General features: G+C 50.9%; 2 protein-coding genes across 2 annotated transcripts; both read right to left on the reverse strand.

The window, feature by feature from the left end:
- Positions 1-5427: 5427 nt before the first annotated feature.
- Positions 5428-6363, reverse strand: LOC136991088 (olfactory receptor 51G2-like). Its single transcript, XM_067289578.1, has one exon. It carries the CDS (start codon positions 6361-6363, stop codon positions 5428-5430), a length of 936 nt encoding a protein of 311 aa, XP_067145679.1.
- Positions 6364-10540: 4177 nt separating this feature from the next.
- LOC136991031 (olfactory receptor 51G1-like) lies at positions 10541-11491 on the reverse strand. Its single transcript, XM_067289509.1, has one exon. The coding sequence runs from the start codon at positions 11489-11491 to the stop codon at positions 10541-10543; it is 951 nt and encodes a 316-aa protein (XP_067145610.1).
- Between the last annotated feature and the right edge of the window lie 6300 nt (positions 11492-17791).

Raw genomic sequence — 17791 nt, forward strand, 5'->3', positions numbered from 1 at the left:
TGAGGCTTGAAAGCAGTGACTGTTGCTTCGGCAAGCTGGAGTTTGGGAGGTAATCCTCCCCCTCTACTGGGAGGTAATCCTTCCCCTCTCCTCAGTCCTGCTGAGGCCCCATCTGGAACACTGGGGCCAATGCTAGGCTCCTCAATACAAGAGAGACATGGAGCTACTGGAGCAAGTCCAGCGAAGGGCTGCTAAGATGATTAGGGGACTGGAGCATCTCTCTTATGAGGAGAGGCTGAGAGAGCTGGGCCTGGAGAAGAGAAGACTGAGGGGGATCTTATCAATGTGTACAAGTATCTGAAGGGAGGGTGTAGAGAGGATGGAGCCAGACTCTTTTCAGTGGAGCCCAACAACAGCACAAGAGGTAATGGGTGCAAACTGAAACAAGGACAGTTCCAGCTGAACATGAGAAACTTCTTCACTGTGAGGGTGACAGAGCACTGGAGCAGGTTGCCCAGAGAGGTTGTGGAGTCTCCTTGCCTGGAGATATTCAAAAGCTGTCTGGACACAATCCTTGGAAACATGCTCTAGGTGAGCCTGCTTGAGCAGGGGAGTTGGACTAGATGATCTCCAAAGGTCCCTTCCAACCTTGACCATTCTGTGATCCTGTGATTCTGAGTTGCAGAACCAGTTTAAATGCAAAATGGCTGGAGATACAACACATGGGATTGTTGAAAGTGTAAAGCAGTGTCTGCTCAGAGCACTGAGATAACAGGAGTGGGGACAGCAAGGTGGATTTCAGAAGAAATTCCAACCTGGCCATTTTTGAAAATAATTGACCTTACTGAGACCTCGCCTTGTTGATGCTAAAGGTCACCTGCTACCAGAGTAGATGTACAACTCCCTGCGACCCACCTGAGCATTTCCTGTGTTTGACAAAATTCTTCCTTCTGCTTTTCTGCTCTGTGTCTTTACCCTGCAATGATGAGGTGGTGATTCATCCAGACTTCCCCCTAGAAACTTTCTTTAGGCTGAAGATCACAAATCTATTGCCATGTGCACATTTTTGTGTGCAGATAGCATGTGCAGGCTGTGCTCTCAGTCACAGCTCTGAGCTCTCCGAAGATGTTATTGCCCCATCAACCCCTTCATGCAGTGCATCGGCTCCCGGTTTCTCCCTCATCAGTGGGATCCCACAATTCGGCCAGCCCTCGCCCTGCCGCCCCTCCGCTGCTCTCCTGTGGTCTCGCAGTGCCTCTCTCAGCCCAGAGCACTTGTCTGCCAGTCCACCCTGCCCACCGTGCGCAGAGCGTCCTCCACATTCACCTCCCACCTTGTGTCCTGCCAAGCTGGGTTTACGACTCAGGGTAAGGAAAGATCCCCACAGAAGTGCTCTCTGCTTTACCAATGCACATTGGAGCAGAACGACAAGAAGGGGCTGAAACGGTTGTAGGTTAATTTTAAAAATAAAATTCCGCTTTCCAGTTTTTGTGATTTTGCCTCTTCTGCTTTTCCAGCACCCTCTTTTATGTATCCAGCCCAAAACTTGCAGGCACTTTCCCTCCCGAGACACTGAGGACATGAACACCAGCCCCCATTGTGGTCATCCTGCAAGTGGTTGAAATTGACCTGTACTGCAGGAGGTCATGGTTTGCCGCAAAGCTACCAAAGGCCATCAACAGGAGCACAGATGGCTCCATGAACAGTGGTGAGTGGATGAAGAAGATAGGAGGGAACCATTGCATCTGATTTCCCTGCAGTTAAACCAGCATAAACCCAGCACAATATGTACTGAGGACAAATACGGACTGATGTTACTGAGGGACAACACGGCCAAGAAAGAGAACGTGGGCTTCAGTTCTGTCTTTTTGCATAAAAGATGATGCTGCTGCCAAGATTTATATAGCAATATATAGAGCAGAAAAGGAGAGCAACCCAGAGGTGAGAAATCTTCCGACCTGGGAAACTTGTCAGGGGGAACAATGTAGGTCTGATACGGTGTTCTTGAATGCTGACATGAGCGCCGTGCAGATTTGCTTAAGCTCCTAAGCTGTGAAGTGAAGAACAATGCTTATCAACTACGCTATTGTAGCTAGCAAAACAAATTTAGAGGCAAGAATGAAGCACGGAGAAGGAACAGTATGTTCTGCTTTGATTTCCTGGATTCAGACCCTGTCTGGCTCAGACTCAGCCCTACCTCACTGAAGCCAGGGGAAATATTTACGCTGACTCTAGTAGTAAAGAAAAGGGACTCCTATCTTTCAAATTCCCCTTGAACCGCTTGCACAATTACCACTTGCAACAGTATTCACAGACTCATACCCCGTCATGCTAGGCCCTGAACAGTTGCCATGACCAAAAGCATCTGCACTCCTGAAGGCTTCCTGATCTTGTCTGTCACAGACACAAACAGGTAGTGTTTGTGGAGGAAGGCGGTGGTGGGAAATGCCTTTGTCTCATCACAAGGAGTCATGTTATCTTGCACGGAACAGACATCTCAGGAAAGGGTAAGGTCTGCATTTTTAGTTTCCAGGGCATTTTGAAGGTAAGAGTCAAAAATGGCCTTGCCAAGTCCAAAGTGAGCATCTTCCTGCTGAGTTTAAATTCTGCATTTTTGTGTTCATAGTAGAGCTTGTCAATTCAGATGTCTCCCATCCCTGTGTTCTACAGCTAGTACACAAGCTATGTTCTGCCACAAATAGGCAAACCTCGGAAGGAAAAATATAGTCACAAACCACTGTCTTGGAACAGCTTTTTTCATCCCACAGTCCTGCTGAAGGCCCTGCTTTACGAACAATGAATTCAGGGTGCACGTGAGGGGGATATGCTGGGAGCACCATAGGAGAAGAGCTGATTTTGACTGTGAGCTCTTCTTTTGCATCTGTACAGCACCTGGGACACTGTGGGTACAGCCCGTGGTGGGAGCTAGCCCTGGGCATGAGGCTGAACATTTGGAAATGGGCTCTGCCTCCAGACGTGTCTCCAGGAGCCCAGTGCCATGCATCAAAGGGCTGCTCAGCTCTTTGGCAGGCTGAGCAGCGTGCTCTGCACCCAGCATTGCAGCACGTGCATCGAGCCACTTCACTGTGCTTCCCCGTCCCTCTGTGGGAACACCATTGACAATGGAGGAAATTCTGGAGACTTTCCAGAATTCTGGAAAAAACAGCTTCCCAAGCTGCTGATAGACCTGCACCTCACAGACAGAACAGTAGGAAGAGAAAGGTGTCCGGGCCAATTCCGGTGCTGCAGAGATTGGACAAACTTCAGGCTGCCCTGTGTTATGGCACACCCTTACCTGTCACTTGGGGCACAGCACTGTGCTGAAATAACTCAGCTGCTCCTGATAATTTTGCCTGTACATCTTCATTTAAACGTGTCCTCCTGCATGCACAGCTCTGCACTGTGACACAATTCTCAATCATCTCCTCACCATGCCAGCCACCCAGCACACCAAAATAGTCACCTCTTGCACAGGCCTCTTGAGACAGAGGAGTGAAAACTAGCTGAACTGCTGGGCTCAAAGAGCTGTGATGGGCAGCACCAAGCGCAGCTGGAGGCTGGTCGCTAGTGGTGTCCCCCAGGGGTCAAGACTGGGTCCAGTACGTGGTATGTGCTGCTGTCACTCTCTCCAGTAGGTTAAACCTGGCAAACCACGGCAAGGTGCTTAGAGCACTTCTTGCTGATGGGAGACTGGGTTTCCATGGCCTCCTGGGTAGGAGGAGGTCTGATTTCCACCCTCTGGAGTCAGTGAAACAAGCTGCATTAAAGAGTCATTCATCAAAATGCATAAACAGTCTTGGAGCAAGGCTTACTCCCATGGCTGGGCTACAGAGTCCTGTTTTTCTCCCCTCCTTTCCCCCAGCCCTCTCTATCTGTGCATTGGGGTAGTACCATGAGAAGGGTAGACATGCCCACCAGCTAGGCAGGTGGTGAGAGCACAAGCCTGGAAAGCCACCAAGTGAACGGACCTCTGAGGGTGGGGAGGCCCCAGAGGGGCTTCAGCTCCCTAGGACAGTACTTGTGGCAAGTGCAAAGGTATCTGCCTCCAGGGCTTGTGCTGCCATGTGTCAACACTGGAGTCTTCCCACAAAACCTCCTGGCCACCTCACATCAAGCATACCCCAGCATCAGAGGACATGGTGCAAGCAGATCACTCTCTTTCCCTCTTTTAAGGTCTTCCTCTTACATTTGTAGCTTCTTTGCTGTGCACTGACTATCCATCCAGTTTTCAGCACTGACACACATTTGCCAGTGCCGACGGCGGAGAGCATTACACACATCCCGCTCCCTCCTCAGTCCCAACCCTGCACTCTGCCCCAGCAGCAATGCCTGTGCTAGTGACTGCTGGCACTGTGCTGCGCTCAGTGCTGCTGGGGTGTCTTGGATGTGCTGCTGGTGTGGCTGCAGGACCAAGCGCCCGGGGCGATGCAGACACAGGAGCTACCTGGGTGTCAGCCCCATATGGACTAAGGCTTGGCATGGGCTTTTACCGCTGGCACCTGCCAAGAGAGCACAAGCTCTGGGCACGCACTGCCGAGGGGACTGCAAGTACCCAAGCTAAGGTGAGGGCTGAGGTGGGGGCATGGAAGTGCAGGTAGATATCCAGCCTGTACTGGCTTTAAACAAGTGGTTGACTTGCCAAAGGTGGGCTGACCAGGCAAGGAATTTAACCGCAGTCTCATGAGGCAGCCACTAGGAGGATGGGAGCGAGCTGGAGAGCTGGTAGCAGCCTCTGGCCATCCTGGCCAAGGCCTCATTAGCTGCAGGAGTTTCAGAGCAGCTTGGAGCTACTCTCAATTCAACTGGTTGGCAGCTTTTCTTAAGCAATCATCCAACACCTGGCTGGGGCAGAGATCGCCAGCTCAACAGCTGGGCCTGATCCTCCAAGGACTGGAGGTGGATCCTCCCAGTCTGTAAGTGTGGGGTGCTACAAGTGCTGCAAAGACAGGTGCAGAGTGTCAGCGTCCTGCTGGGACTCCTAAATGTCAAGCACCCACTTCCTGCCCCCAAGCTCCCTCCTCTGTCTCTCATGCAGGGTAGCAGTTCTGCAGGAAGACCCCCTGGCAGTGTGCAGTCATGCCTGCACCAGTCCAACAGACAAGTGCGTGTTTTGTGCTTCCAGCACGCCTGTCACACACCTCACCCCCAAGCACCAGATGCAGAGTGTGGGGAAGGTGTGTGAAAACAGCTGGATACCCAGGCACTGGGCACACCTGGTGCAGGTCTTTTGCTCAGCCAGCACAACGAATACCAGACAAAACTTGAGAAGACTAGTCCTGCTGTCACTTACAGCATGTGCATGATTGCATGGAGAAAGGAAAAAACTTCTTCAGCCTTTCTCTTTATTGCATGTAGAGATGTGCTGTGAGATCTGAGTGAGCCCACGCAAAGTTACCCTTACAAGCTGTCTTGTCTTGGAATTAAACCAACTGGTATTTCCCAGCTGCACTGGGGACAGGGGTGGGGCAGAGTGGGGATAGGACCTTGTCACCTGAAGAATACCCTGGCAATGCGGGCTCGTATCTGCTTGGTTTTCACACTGTAGACGATGGGGTTCATCAGGGGTGGGAGCAACAGGTAGACGTAACCCATGAGAATCTGCACCAGGGGAGAAGAGCTGCCCCCAAATCGGTGTATTACGGACAAGCCAATCATGGGCGTGTAGAACAGCAAAACGGCACAGACATGGGACACACAGGTGTTGAGGGCCTTGAAACGCTCCTCCTGGGAGGCAATGCTCAGCACAGCTCTGAGGATCATTATGTACGATAACAGGATGAGAAGCGAGTCCACACCAACGGTAGAGATGATGACAAAGAAGCCGTAGATGCTGTTGACTGTGATATCAGAACAGGCCAGCTTCATGACCTCCTGGTGCAGGCAGTAGGAATGGGAGAGGACATTGTGCCGGCAATACTGAAACCTTTTCAGGAGGAAGGGGAGTGGAAATATTAGAGCCACACCTCGCACCATGAATGCTAGTCCCATTCTTACTATTCTAGGGGTAGTTAAGATAGATGCATACCGCAGTGGGTTACAGATGGCGATGTAGCGGTCAAAGGCCATTGACAAAAGCACAGAGGATTCAATGAAAGAAAGCGAGTGGATGAAAAACAGCTGGACGAAGCAGGCATCGATGCTGATCTCTCTGGAGTCAAACCAGAATATACCCAGGATAGTAGGCATGGTGGAGATGGATAAACAGAGGTCTGTGAGAGCCAGCATGGAAAGAAAGATGTACATGGGCTCATGGAGACTCAGGTCTGTTTTTATAATAAACAGGATGACAGAGTTGCCCAGCATGGAAATAACATACATGGAGAAGAACAGGAGGGAGATCCAGAGGTTCATGGCCTCCTGGCCAGGGATACCTGTGAGCAGGAATACTGTGGGCTTCATCTGCGTGTCATTGAACACAAACATGGCACATGGGATGGAGCTGAACCCCTCAAAGTGTGCTTCCTGCAAAGGATCACAAGAGATGAGATGACATTTAGTTGTGCTATCCCACTGCCAATTTGAATTGAGGCATTCCAGAGGGCTCAAGGGAAAGGAAGTAGGCAAAAGCAAAATCTTGGGCTTATGCTGTCGATAAAAGATCTGGAATGAACCCCGGCCTGAGATCCCTTTGTTTCTGAAACACCTGATGCTAGTGACTGTCCGGGGAGTTTGCTAAAGATCCCACAATAAAATAAAACAAAAAACAATCCCCTCAGGGAGAGGAGTCCCTGCTCAACTCTGGGGGTTATGTGCAAAAGCAGGAAGGTCTGCAGAACCTTTACAAAAATAGTTCCTTTTCTGTACATATGTTCATTACAAATGCACAATGAAAACAAGGTGTTTATTGCACGTCTTCATCCTGCCTTAACCTTATTTACCCATGTGTTCCAGTGCCTCCTGGGTGGGTGAATATTGATTGTTGCTTCTGCAGCATGGCTATGCATTACAAATAGGGTTTTCTTTTCTTTTTTTGTAAAATCTTCTCTAAACTTGCGGTACCCAGTTCTATCATTCCCTCTTGATGATCTGTCAAGAAAAGGTGAAGGTTCTGGCTCTCCAGGGGCTAGAAGCTGACCTGAAGAATATCTTTCCAGATTCCTTGGTTCTGGTAGACTTCCTCTAGGTTTATAGAACAAATCCGAACCAGTCCATGCCAGCAAGGCACTTATTAGGGTGTAAATCCAAACAGGAGCCTACCTCCTCCGGCCACGTAGTGGTTGTACAAGTACCTGTCTGTTACAAGTCAGTAAGGAGAGCTGCTTTGACTGGTGGGCAACATCGCCGGTGCATGAATTCCTCAGGCAACCTTGGAGGACTGATATTTATCGATGGCACGTGTCATTGTGCACAACGAACAAGTTCCCTTTGCTGCACCTCAGCACCCCTTTTGGCCAGAACTTAAGTCAGTAGTTTTGCTTGCCCATGAGTTTTTAGCAAATACCGCACAGAATAATGCCTCAGACTTGTATATGAAATTTCAAACAGCTCTAGTCCGATTCCAAGAGACAAAACTATGCAATTACTTTGTGAACAGATATTTCAAAAGCTCTACTTGCATAAAAAAATGCTTCCGGCATGTTTATTTACTATCCTTTCCAAAGACGTTAGAAAGTGAAGCTACTAGTATTCTCTCCGTATCTTGTCTTTCCCATACACTTCTTTTCTCTTTCTCTGACACATTGGAGAGCTGTGAGAATGATTAAAATCGTGAAAAAGATGCCTTATTGTGAAAAACTCTAAGGAGCTCAGGCTACTGGGTTTATCAAAGTGAATTTGAAAGTCTGAAAAATCACAAACTAGAAGTCACAAACTCAAGAGACAAGATTTTAGCTCAGTCCTCTTCAGCCTAGCTCCCAAGATATAATAAGACGCAATGGTGGAAGTTTGAAGGCAGACAAATTCAAATTAGATACAAGACAACGCTTCAATTATAAATATAAAATTGCAACAGTTCCATTAAGGCTGTACCGGATTCACCATCCCTGGTGATTTTTTTTAATGACTATTGGAGAAGGAATTGGGTGAACGCTCGTTTGTTCTGTGCCATTTATTTGGAGGGTTTTGCTCTCTCTAATTTAAACAAGATGAACTCGAGGCCAAATGTACAGTCTTGATGAAGATGAAAAACAGGAATACTTATGCCCTATTGGGTCTTATAGAGTGCAATGTTGAAACCAGTGCCTGGATTAGCACACCCATAATGCTTTGAAAGTTTTGTCTGGGACACCGTTATTACAATGAAAAGTCATAGGATAACATTTTGCACAAAAATGGAAATATTTTCTTTGCTCTCTGATCTTCTTTAGGAGACCTTTTTTTTTGATCTAAAAGTGACCTCAAATTTAGTGCAAGATTGATAAAAAGGCAGTTCTCAGAGACTGCATGAACTCTTTCCAGCAGAAAAAAGATTGGTGACTCTCTGCCAACAGCAGTCCTTGGCACAGCAGATGTTTGGCTGTCTTCACTGTCCATGATATCAGGCGAGAAACAAAAGACCATCTGCCAAGTTCTATGTGGTCTGCTCACTGGGGTGTAGTAGGATATGGCTCTCTAGGACACTGTATGCAATACTTACTATCTCCTATAATTCAGCTGTGCATTTGTGGACAGAGACCTTCAAATATTTGATCTTTCAGGAAAGAACTTCAATATGCACAATACACACAACAGCGTATTTGAAAGCTCAGTCTATATACAGTGTTGTAGTTTATATATCGTCTTGTAACTCAGCTGTGAGAAGTGAAGCAGCTTTGCTTTAATTTAGTAGTACCATACATTGCTTGACCCACAGCCACAGAGCAGGGCAGGCAGGAGCCAAGCGTCTACAGTCAAACATGAGAAGAGAGTCCATGGATGGACCAAAGTCAAAAAGCAATGGGTTCTGTCCACTGGAGTGCAGCTGAGCCTTTTCTTACTCGGCCAACGATGTGCCCTCCTTGCAGCACACAGACACAGGAGAGTGGGGGCAGCAAGCCCCCGAACCCACGGGCACCATGTGGCGTGGGCCGACCAGGTCCACAAGTCATGGAGGCATTAACAGAGCCGGGCAGTTCTGAATGCTTGCGCTTGCCCAATGGAGCATTCTGATAGGATTTAGACCTACTGCTCTCTCCTGGCCTGTTAACATGATCTGGTTACTAGCCTTTGCTTTGCTTTTGAAAGATAAAGGTAGAGGAATCTGCCAACATACCTAATTCTGCTGGAAGGGAGCAGTGACTGGCAACCCGGAGGACTAGGAGCTGTTGCAGAGCTCGTCCTGGCTGCAGGCAGGGTCCATTGAGGGGAGTGCGTAGCAGTGTCTACGAAGCAGTGTCGCACATTTCCATTAAGGCCATTCATCCACCTGAGATGCTCAGCTGATTGCTTCTGTGTGGATCTGTTTCAACCCTCCTCACTGCCTGTGGTGATTGCTGGGAGCCAGAGGAAAGGTGATGACACCAAACAGCCTGGCTGGGACTGCTGCTGAGTGAAGCCATTCCTGGACACCTAGCTTTTATCCTTGCTCCAGCTCCCAGCGATTAACCACGTGTCTATCTCAGGGGCAAACAGGCTCAGATGTCAATAATCGGGTGGCTACCACGTGCTCACTGCCTCTTGGGGCAGCCACAGCTGCCTCAAAGTCTCCACCTGGAGGCAAGTTGCCCACTCCAGCATCTGCACCCGCTTGTACCATGCAGACTTAGAAAGAACTACTGGGGCCCTGTGGAGCCCAGAGAGAGAGGCCTTCAGCAACACACACGACACCACCACACCCTCTGGGCTTTGCACCCCTGCCAACCTCACACAGGGTCCAAATCCATCTGCAGCCCAGCTGAACAGTCCTTCCTGGAGCAAAACCCTAATGCTGCCACAGAAGAGGACTTCAGGCAGTGTGTGAAGGGCTGGACGGGAAGGGGGAGCAGTGCACAGAGCTGCAGCTCAGGCTTTGGTAGAGGGGTCACATTGCTCACACAGGCAACCTTTCCCTAGGTGCAGTCAGCAATTGCACCTTCATCCCGCAGCGCAGCTGAAATTTAAGAGAAACTCTTTCTGCTCAGCTTCTCTTATTTTGATATGAACCTTTCTGCTTAATAATCTGGAGCAAAGAATGAATGCTGTGGATGATGGTGAGGACAGAAGCAAAAAGCCAGAGCCACACGGGAGATGCTTTTTGTGCTGTTTTATTCTTAGATGTAGGCACCCATACCATACCTATTCGTACCAATATCCAGAGCTGAAAGTGCAGCTGGGGAGACCGAGGCTGTCAGCGCAGAGGAAAGTCCCCACTGAACGAGACTTTATAACACAAGTATACTGACCACACTTCCTCAGCCTGGCAGTTCGCCCAGGAGAACATTTGTCCTAAGCCCATAGCAATATGAGTCTGCTATATAGCCGTGCATGTCCCTTGTACATTTTTCTGCTGGTACATCTCTGGAGGAGATGGTGCACAGGGTATGGTGGAGGCCAGCAGTCCCACAGGCACGTGGGTCACAGAGCTAGCGAGGATGGCTAGAAGCCGGCTGCCAGCGTTCATGGCTCGTTAAGTCACAACACAAATTGCACCCACCGCTTGGCCCGGAGCAGGGCCCCTTCTTTCTGCTCTTCCTTGGTCAGAAGGTCAACGTGCGCACAGTGCCGGGCTGCTCTGCAGCCTCTTGAGGATCCTTTGCCGGATCTGGGTTATTTTGATGCTGTACACAATGGGATTCGGCATGGGGGGGATGAGGACATAGATGAAGCCCATGAGGATGTGCACCAGCGGGGAAGCATGCTCCCCAAACCGGTGCACAATGGTCAGCCCTATGAGGGGGATGTAGAAGATGAGGACAGCACAGAGGTGGGAGACGCAGGTGTCCAGAGCCCGGAGGCGCTCCTCCCCAGAGGCAATGTTGAAGACTGTCTTCACGATGATGACATAGGAAAGGAGAATGAGCAGGGAGTCAATGCCAAATGTGGCCAGGACTGCAAAGAGGCCGTAGATGATGTTGACTCTCCTGTCCGAGCAGGCAAGCTTCATCATGTCCTGGTGCACACAGAACGAGTGGGAGAGAGTGTTGACTCTGCAGTACCGCAGCAGCCGGAGGAGGATTGGGGTTGGGAGCCCAAAGAAGACAGCCCTGAAAACCATTGCCAACCCTGTCTTGGCTATCCTGGAATTAGTCAGGATCAGGGAGTATCTGAGGGGGTTGGAGATGGCAACAAAGCGGTCAAAAGCCATCGCCACCAGGATACCAGACTCCACACAGGACAGGGAGTGAATGAAGAACATCTGAGTGGCACAGGCATCAAAGCTGACTGCTCGGGAGTTGAACCAGAAGAGGCAGAGCATGGTTGGCAGGGTGGTGGCAACCAGACACAGGTCTGTCACAGCCAGCATAGCCAAGAACAGGTACATGGGCTTGTGCAGGCTCGCCTCTGCCTGGATGATGGCCAAGATAGTGCAGTTACCACAAATAGCAACGAGATACATCAGGCTTATAGAAATGGCAATCCAAGGGTGAATATTTTCCAGGCCAGGGAAACCAGTCAGTAGGAACATCAAAGGCTTGGAGCTGCCATTAGTGGCCATTGCTGGAGAGGCCTTTCCTTATCCTGTGTCACTGCTTGCCAACCTGCAGGGAAAACAACGGACTGGTTAGTTAGGAGAAAAGGTGTGGGAGGAGAAGATTCCAGCTTTCTCTGCCGGGGGACAGATTAACTCTGATCCTTTCTAAGGTTTCTGTTAGCATTGTGGAAGAAAATTATAAAATCACTGCTGATAAAATCCACAGATGGCACACACTTTGGTGGAAGGGTAAACAGGGAGGACAAAAAGATTGTGCAGGTATGGGGGGGCTACAGCAAACACACCGCTTTGGCCCTGAGAAACTGGGAAATTCACCACTGTAAGATGCAAGTGGTTGTACTTCCTAGAAATAGGTAGGAAGTTGGAGAACGCTTAGAGGAGGTCAAAACAATTTGGGGGCTGGAAAACAGTTTGTGTTGAAAAATAATTAACTATTTTACCTGGGAATAGGTCAAGTGGTGACTCCTCTGCAGTCTGTGCATATTACACAGGCAGCAAGTGATGGCTGAGTAGGCAGCCACAGCTGTAACAAAGCCTCATCCTTCGGGTGAGGATAAATGAGAGAAATCGTGTTAAAAAAAGTAGTGGGGTGACTTCTGAAGAGAGTGGGATATTTTCCATTGACCAGAGACTTCATCTCAAAGCTGGGTGTGGGGCTGAGGTGGGGAGGGAAGACGGTGCCCTTGGTGTCATTCCAGCCTGCGCTTAGGATGAGCCCAGGATGCACATGGAAATCTGTGTGAGCTGAGACTCACTCCTGGCTCTCACAGCTTGCAGAGAGTCTTCTGCTAGCACCCAGCCCCCTTCAGCCACTAGCTGAGCTCCAAATCAGAATCAGAATGCATTTTTGCCCCCACTACTCTGAGGACAGGCATTTCCAGACCTCCTCATTCAGAGCTCTGGAAAGCATGACATTTCCCACTTGACTTTGCTGCTGCCTGGGCTGCCCTCACCCATTCAGGCGCCAGCAATGTCCCCTTGCTGAGACAGCACATACTCTTTCCCTCACTCATGCAATTTCTCTTGCTGCTCAAAATCCACTTTTTTCTCATGCAAGTTTTCCTCTAGTTGCTTTCCCACCTATGCTTCTTGGCACACCGTTGCCTGCTAGACTCACCAGAGTCCCTTAGTGCTGCGTACAAATAGACATGAAGTTTTCTTTCCACAGCTCACACCTTGCGCTTGTTGACACCAAACTTTATCTGTCATCCAATAGTGTGTTCTCGTAGCTGTGGCCAACCTAAAGAACGCGTAACACAGCACCCTGCCTCTGTTGCCCTGTCTCTGCAGGCAAGAGCTGTTGTCCACAAGCCCCAGGGTGCAATTTTAGGGTATGTCTCGTTGTCCTCAATGCTGATCCTCTGCTCTTCTGTCCCAACTCCTTTTTCATCAGCGAATGACTTAGCTTCAGGAACGCACTTACGTGCCTTCCCCTGCCTCTCTGTGGTTATGTCTAGGGTGTCAAAGGCAAGGCAAGTGACTGTGGAAGCTACGCCTAACTTTCATGAAACACTGCAGAGAAATACCTGATGCTACTGAAGACACCACTTCAAATGACCGCACCGTGATGGTCGGAGGTTGAAATGCAGGTAGAAATCAGGCATGATTACGCAGTTTACCTGTGCTCTGCAGCCATCCGCAGAAAGAGGTGTCCGCACAGCACAGGGAGCAAGCAGAGCAGCCTTCTTGGAGAAAGCAACTGGCAGCGCCCCACCAGGAAAGGATTTATAGTGCAGCTCTGCAGGGATCAGCGGGCGCCTTGGGAACTGAAGCAGCACCGTAAATCACAGCTCAGCCACTTAGTGCCAGCCCCAGGGAAACAGGCTCCATCCTCCATGCCTGGGCTTGGCACTCACTTTAACCTGGGAGGCATGGTCTGATGGTGGGCTTGACAAGTGTTTTGGCAGGGCTTGTAAGATTACCTCTTGTCTTGACTCCAGCTGCGCCTGAGGCTCTCATGGCCAGACCCTGCCCGTACACTAAGCATGCAAAGGAACAGAAAGCAGCTGTGGTGCTCCCCACCTTTGCCCTTGGCTGTAGGGTCTTGCCTGTACCACGTTATGGCCAGCAATGGTGCACCAGGCAGACGTCCCTGCAGCAGCACAGACATGCACTGGTAAACACGTGCTGCACAGCACACTGCTGTGAGCGTGTCCTTGCTGGGCTTGCTAGCCTGGCTGCCAGGGTGCCTCTGTCCTGCCACGGAGCAGGTGCTCTTGCAGGAGCCAGCTCAGAAAGCTCTGCACTGCTCAGGGCTGTGCAGCACAACTTGCGTATCCTGCCTCCATGGCCACATTCCTGTACGAAGAGTGCAAAGAGATCCAGAGCCTGCCTGGTGTCCCATACAGAGCAGGGAGATGGGGAGTGGAGCATGTGCAGGAACATCCTTGAGGGAGCAGACGCCTTCAGAAAGCAGGAGCTGGCGAAGCACTGCTGAGTCACATCTAAGGGGCAGCTTGGGGTTTCCAGACACCCCATACCTTAGGCTTTGGGTTTTGTGAGCTCAGTTCCCATGTTGCCCAGGCAGATCATACAAAATGGTTTCTCCCACATCTGAGACATTTGGGCCATTCTCAAGCTGTGCCCTGGAGGTTTTTACATAGTCAAAGCAAAACAGGGCCAGGGATCCTTGTCACAGAATCACAGAATGGTTGAGGTTGGAAGGGACCTCTGGAGATCCTCTAAGTCCAACCCCCCTGCTAAAGCAGGCTCACCTAGAGCATGTTGCAGAGGATCGCATCCAGGCGGGTTTTGAACATCTCCAGAGAAGGAGACTCCACAACCTCTCTGGGCAACCTGCTCCAGTGCTCTGTCACCCTCACAGTCAAGAAGCTTTTTCCTCATATGCAGACAGGCCTTCCTGTCTTTCAGTTTGTGCCATTGCCTCTTGTCCTGTCGCAGGGCACCACTGAAAAGAGTCTGGTCCCATCCTCTTGACACCCTCCCTTCAGATACTTGTACACGTTAATAAGATCTCCTCTCAGCCTTCTCTTCTCCAGGCTAAACAGGCCCAGCTCTCTCAGCCTTTCCTCATAAGAGAGATGTTCCCGTCTCCTAATCATCTTTGTAGCCCTTCACTGGACTTGCTCCAGTAGTGCCACGTCTCTCTTGGACTGGGGAGCCCAGCACTACTAAGAGTACTCCAGGTGTGGCCTCAGCAGGGCTGAGGAGAGGGGCAGGATCACCTCCCTCCACCTGCTGGCAACACTCTTCCTCATGCACCCCAGGATACCATTGGCCTTCTTGGCCACAAGGCCTCTTTGCTGGGTCATGCTTAACTTGGTGTCCACCAGCACTCCCAGGTCCTTCTCGGCAGAGCTGCTTTCCAGCAGGTCAACCTCCAACCTCTACTGCTGCATGGGGTTATTCCTGCCCAGGTGCAGGACCCTGCACTTGCCTTTGTTGAACTTCAGCAGGTTCCTCTCCACCCACCTCTCCAGCCTCTCCACGTCTCTCTGAATGGCAGCACAGCCCTCTGGGGTATCGGCTACTCCTCCCAGTTTGGTATCCTCAGCAAACTTGCTGAGGGTGCACTCTGTGCCTTCATCCAGGTCATTGATGAAGAAGTTGAAGAGGGCTGGACCCAGTCCTGACCCCCGGGGGCCACTGCTAGCTACAGGCCCCCAACTAGACTCTGCGCTGCTGAGCACAACCCTCGGAGCTCTGCCATTCAGCCACTTCTCAAGCCACCTCACTCTCCACTCATCTAACCCACACTTCCTGAGCTTGTCTATGAGGATGTTATGGGAGACAGTGTTGAAAGCCTTGCTGAAGTCAAGGTAGACAACATCCACTGCTCTCCCCTCAGCTACCCAGCCAGGCATACCAGCAGAGAAGGCTATCAGATTGGTTAAGCATGATTTCCCCTTGGTGAAGCCATGCTGACTACTCCTGATACCTTCTTTTCCTCCACATGCTTAGAGATGGCCTCCAGGATGAGGTGCTCCATTACCTTTGCAGGGATGGAGGTGAGGCTGACTGGCCTGTAGTTTCCCAGGTCCTCCTTCTTGCCCTTTTGGAAGACTGGAGTGACATTGGCTTTCTTCCAAGCCTCAGGCACCTCTCCTCTTCTCCATGACCTTGCCAAGATGAGGCAGAGGGGCCTAGCAATAACATGCGCCAGCTCCCTCAGCACTTGTGGGTGCATCCCATCGGGGCCCATGGATTTGTGGGTGTCAAGTTTGCCTAAATGATCTCTAACCTCATCCCCCTCAACCGAGAGAAAGTCTTCCTTTTTCCAGACTTTCTCTCTTGCCTCCAGGGTGTGGCATTCCTGAGGGCTGGCCTGAGCAGTAGAGACTGAAGCAAAGGCGGCATTCAGTAACTCTGCCTTCTCTGCATCCTTCATCACCAGGGCACCCACCCCATTCAGCAATGGGCCCAAATTTTCCATACTCTTCCTCTTGCTACTGATGTATTTGAAGAAGCCCTTCTTGTTGTCCTTGACATCTCTTGCCAGATTTAATTCCAAGGATGGGAAGAAGCAGCGCGCATCAGATCAGCGCTGGCTTCAGAGGCTCCTGGGCTGGGAGTGAGAGGGCAGGCAGGGCAGGTGCTTCCAGCGGGAGCTTCCCACCCCTCCCTGTCATCAGGGCTGCAGGTGCAGGGCCCCAGCACAGAGAAGGCTGCATCCGCTCAGGGGCAGCATGGCAGCAAGTTGGCAGCAAGTGCCCTCGGCCGTGCCTCCTCCTGCGAGCCCCACGCCCAGCAGCCAGAGCAGACACAGGCACTTGCAGCATGGGACTGCAGCAAAGGAGAAACAGGCAGCGAGCTGGGCTGAGGTGGAGGCAAGCTGAAGGAAGCAAGAGTGGGAGGCCAAGCAGCAGCCGGTGCCAGCCGATGGCTCTGCAGCACAGAGCACATGTCTCCACAAAGGAGATGGCACCGCCAGGCCAGACCAAGGCATGGGCTGCTGGGCAATGTCCCTGACACTGCTGGTGCTCTGTTGTGCACACTAGTGACCCTGGCCAGGCCCCCAGGACACCCACGTTGGGGTGCTTGTGGGTCCGCGGGCAGGAGATTGAGGAAGAGTGAAATTTATGTGAGGGAGAAGCAGGAATGTATGAATGGGGATCGGTGAGGGAACAGCTGAGAGCTGATAGGTCAGGATTAGCAGGCAGACCCATGTGGGAGATGTGGCTGTGGGTGTCTGCTGCAGATCACCTAATCAGGAAGAAGTAGCTAAGGCCTTCTTCAGACAACTGGAAGAAACCTCACATTTGCAGTCCCCAGTCTTCCCAGGAGACTTGAACCACTCCAATACCTGCTGGAGGGACAACACAGTAGGGCACAAGCAATCCAGAAGGTTTTTGAAGCGCACCGCTGACAATTTCCTGACAGGTGAATGAGGAGCCAGCAAGGGGAGATACTGCTGGATGGATAAACAAAGAAGAGCTGGCTGGGGGCAGCCTTGGTGCAGTGATCATAAGATGGAGTTCAGGAGCCTGAGAGAAGGGAGCAAGGCAAAAAAGGGATCACAGCCCTGGACTTCAGGAAAGCAGACTCTGGTCTGTTTGGTGGTCTGCTTGGAACAATCCCATGGCATATGGCCCTGCTGAGAGGAGGGATCCAGAAGAGATTGCTGATATTCAGGGATCACCTCCTCCAGTGATCCATCCCAACAAATGCAAAATCAAGCAAAGGCAACAGGAGGTCTGTATATATGAGCAAGGAGCTGTCCAAGCTTGCAGAGATGGGTTTAGGAAAGCCAAAGCCCACATGGAGCTGAAAATGGCAAGGGACATGAAAGGCAATAAGAAAGTTTTCTGCAGGTACGTCAGCAGCAAAGGGATGATGAGGGGAAAATGTGGGTCTGCCACTAAATGGGGCAGGAGCCCTGGTGACAAAGGACACAGAAGAGGCATAAGTACTTAATGCCTTCTTTGCCTCAGTCTCTACTGGAAAGACTGTCCTTGAGCAATCCCAAGCCCCTGAGACCAAAGGAAAAGTCTGGAGCAAGGAAGACTTACCCTTGGTGGAGGAGGATCAGCTTAGGGAACACTTAAACTGGACAGGTCCATGCAAGAACCCCTGCCTTCCCCATGCCAAACTGCCCTTTCCCAAGCCAGACAGTTGTCCTGAGGACCAGCTGCTCCCTGGGAGCCAAGGGGGACAATGCAGTCAGCAGGGCAGGTGCCTTGCTGACCAGGCCCCATCCCACCCTCTCCAGTGAGGGAACAGGGCAGGCCCAGACATGGTGGCCAGTTTCAACCAAGATTCCAGGTCATCAGGGAAGTATGTGATGAGGCAGGTCCAAGGTCAAGCTGGGAAGTCAGTCTGCAGGTAAGGGCCAGGTCCAGTGAT

Source organism: Apteryx mantelli, chromosome 1 (genome assembly GCF_036417845.1).
Source record: "Apteryx mantelli isolate bAptMan1 chromosome 1, bAptMan1.hap1, whole genome shotgun sequence".
NCBI lineage: Eukaryota > Metazoa > Chordata > Aves > Apterygiformes > Apterygidae > Apteryx > Apteryx mantelli.